Source organism: Priapulus caudatus, unplaced genomic scaffold (genome assembly GCF_000485595.1).
Source record: "Priapulus caudatus unplaced genomic scaffold, Priapulus_caudatus-5.0.1 Scaffold1445, whole genome shotgun sequence".
In the NCBI taxonomy this organism is placed as follows: Eukaryota; Metazoa; Priapulida; class Priapulimorpha; order Priapulimorphida; family Priapulidae; genus Priapulus; species Priapulus caudatus.
This window is the reverse complement of record NW_014578506.1, coordinates 44,585-46,405: the sequence shown is the minus strand read 5'-3', so window position 1 is coordinate 46,405 and position 1,821 is coordinate 44,585. Positions and strand designations below refer to the sequence as shown.

Below are 1,821 nucleotides of genomic sequence, written 5' to 3'. Positions count from 1 at the left end.
CTCCCCACTCACTCACCTGTACGACCACGCCCATCACTCACCTGTACGACCACGCCCATCAGTGATCACCCACCTGTATGACCACGCCCATCGCTCACCTGTACGACCACGCCCATCACTCACCTGTACGACCACGCCCATCAGTGATCACCCACCTGTATGACCACGCCCATCGCTCACCTGTACGACCACGCCCATCACTCACCTGTACGACCACGCCCATCAGTGATCACCCACCTGTATGACCACGCCCATCGCTCACCTGTACGACCACGCCCATCACTCACCTGTACGACCACGCCCATCAGTGATCACCCACCTGTATGACCACGCCCATCACCCACCTGTACGACCACGCCCATCACCCACCTGTACGACCACGCCCATCACTCACCTGTACGACCACGCCCATCACCCACCTGTACGACCACGCCCATCGCTCACCTGTACGACCACGCCCATCACTCACCTGTACGACCACGTCCAGCATGTGTGGGGCATCCTCGGGATGCAGGAACGACCCGTACTCGGCCTTGCTCAGCTTCTTGTCGCCGTCGGCGTCGGCGCGCGCCCACCGCCGCTCGTCGCGCTGCAGCATCTTCTTGTAGCTGAAGCCCGCACGCTCGTCCTCGTCCGGATCTACGAGGGGGGGGGCGTGCGATACAGAACGTGATTCACGATGAAAGGGTTAAGGGGAAAGGGATGAGAGAGGAGGGAAAAGTGAGAGGAGAGGAAGGATGAAAGAGGTGAGGAAGAGGGGGAGGGATGAGAGAGGAGGAGGAATGAGAGGGGTTGGGGGAGGGAGGATGAGAGAGGTGAGGAAGAGGGGGAGGGATGAGAGAGGAAGGAAAAGTGAGAGGAGGGAGAGGAATGATGAGAGGTGGGGAAGAGGGTGAGGGATGAGAGAGGAGGAGGAATGAGAAGGAAGGGGCAGGTGACTCGTCGAGGAGTCGCACTGTGTATTTGTCGTCAACGGGGGGTGGGGACGATTGATCGACTCATTGATGCAACGCAGTACAAATCTCGACAACACGGGTATTGATACGTTCCTATCCGATCCTGCCTTTGCTTGCTACGCCCTCCTACCATACCCCTTGCTACACCCACTGTGGCTGCCTACGCAACATCACAGCCGTATTGAGAGAGAGAGAGAGTTGCGACAATGGCGGTCCCAGTTTTTCTTGGTCACGTAGTTCGTGAACGCCATTTTGCATCCCGCTCGATCACCCGTGCTGACTGTACTGTACTGTACTGTAGATATAACCTTCTGTAGTGACAAACCCAATTTGGACAAATCTGAGTTAAACCGCTTGTATTACCTTTAATTGCTGGCTACTGTGGTTTCTAATTGCGAGTTGTCGCAACTCTCTCTCTATATAAACTCTCTCGCTCTGCGCCCCATACGCTGAGTATGACCCCGTGCACCATCGTTTTACACCTACCTTCGTCTCGTTCGTAGCCGTATGTGACCTTCTTGTACCGATCCCAGTCGATGGAATCCACGCTACCAAAGCTCTCCCACTGTGAAGCCACGTCCTCCAGTACATACCTGAAGGAAACACACCCTTATGAAGTAACAAGAACTTATAACATTATAATAACTTAATATTAATATAATATTATTCATAGTTATACGAGTACGTACGTATATAAGTACCTTATTAAGTAACGAGAACTTATAATATTAATATTAATATAATATTATCAGGAGTAGATAATAGGGAAGGAGTGTGACTTCAACAAACAAGGGAAATTCGTCATTTACTAGCCTTATAATACCTACGATTTACTACGCGTAACTCATCCGACTTGAGCTCAAAT

General features: G+C 52.2%; 1 protein-coding gene across 1 annotated transcript in view; it reads right to left on the bottom strand.

Moving 5' to 3' along the window:
- LOC106816658 (calumenin-B-like) overlaps positions 1-1,821 on the bottom strand; it is a gene marked incomplete in the record, with an annotated part of 10,983 nt that overhangs the window by 4,350 nt on the left and 4,812 nt on the right. The window contains 2 exon segments of the mRNA XM_014821282.1: positions 470-639; positions 1,443-1,549. Of these exon segments, the coding sequence (XP_014676768.1) occupies positions 470-639; positions 1,443-1,549 (277 nt within the window).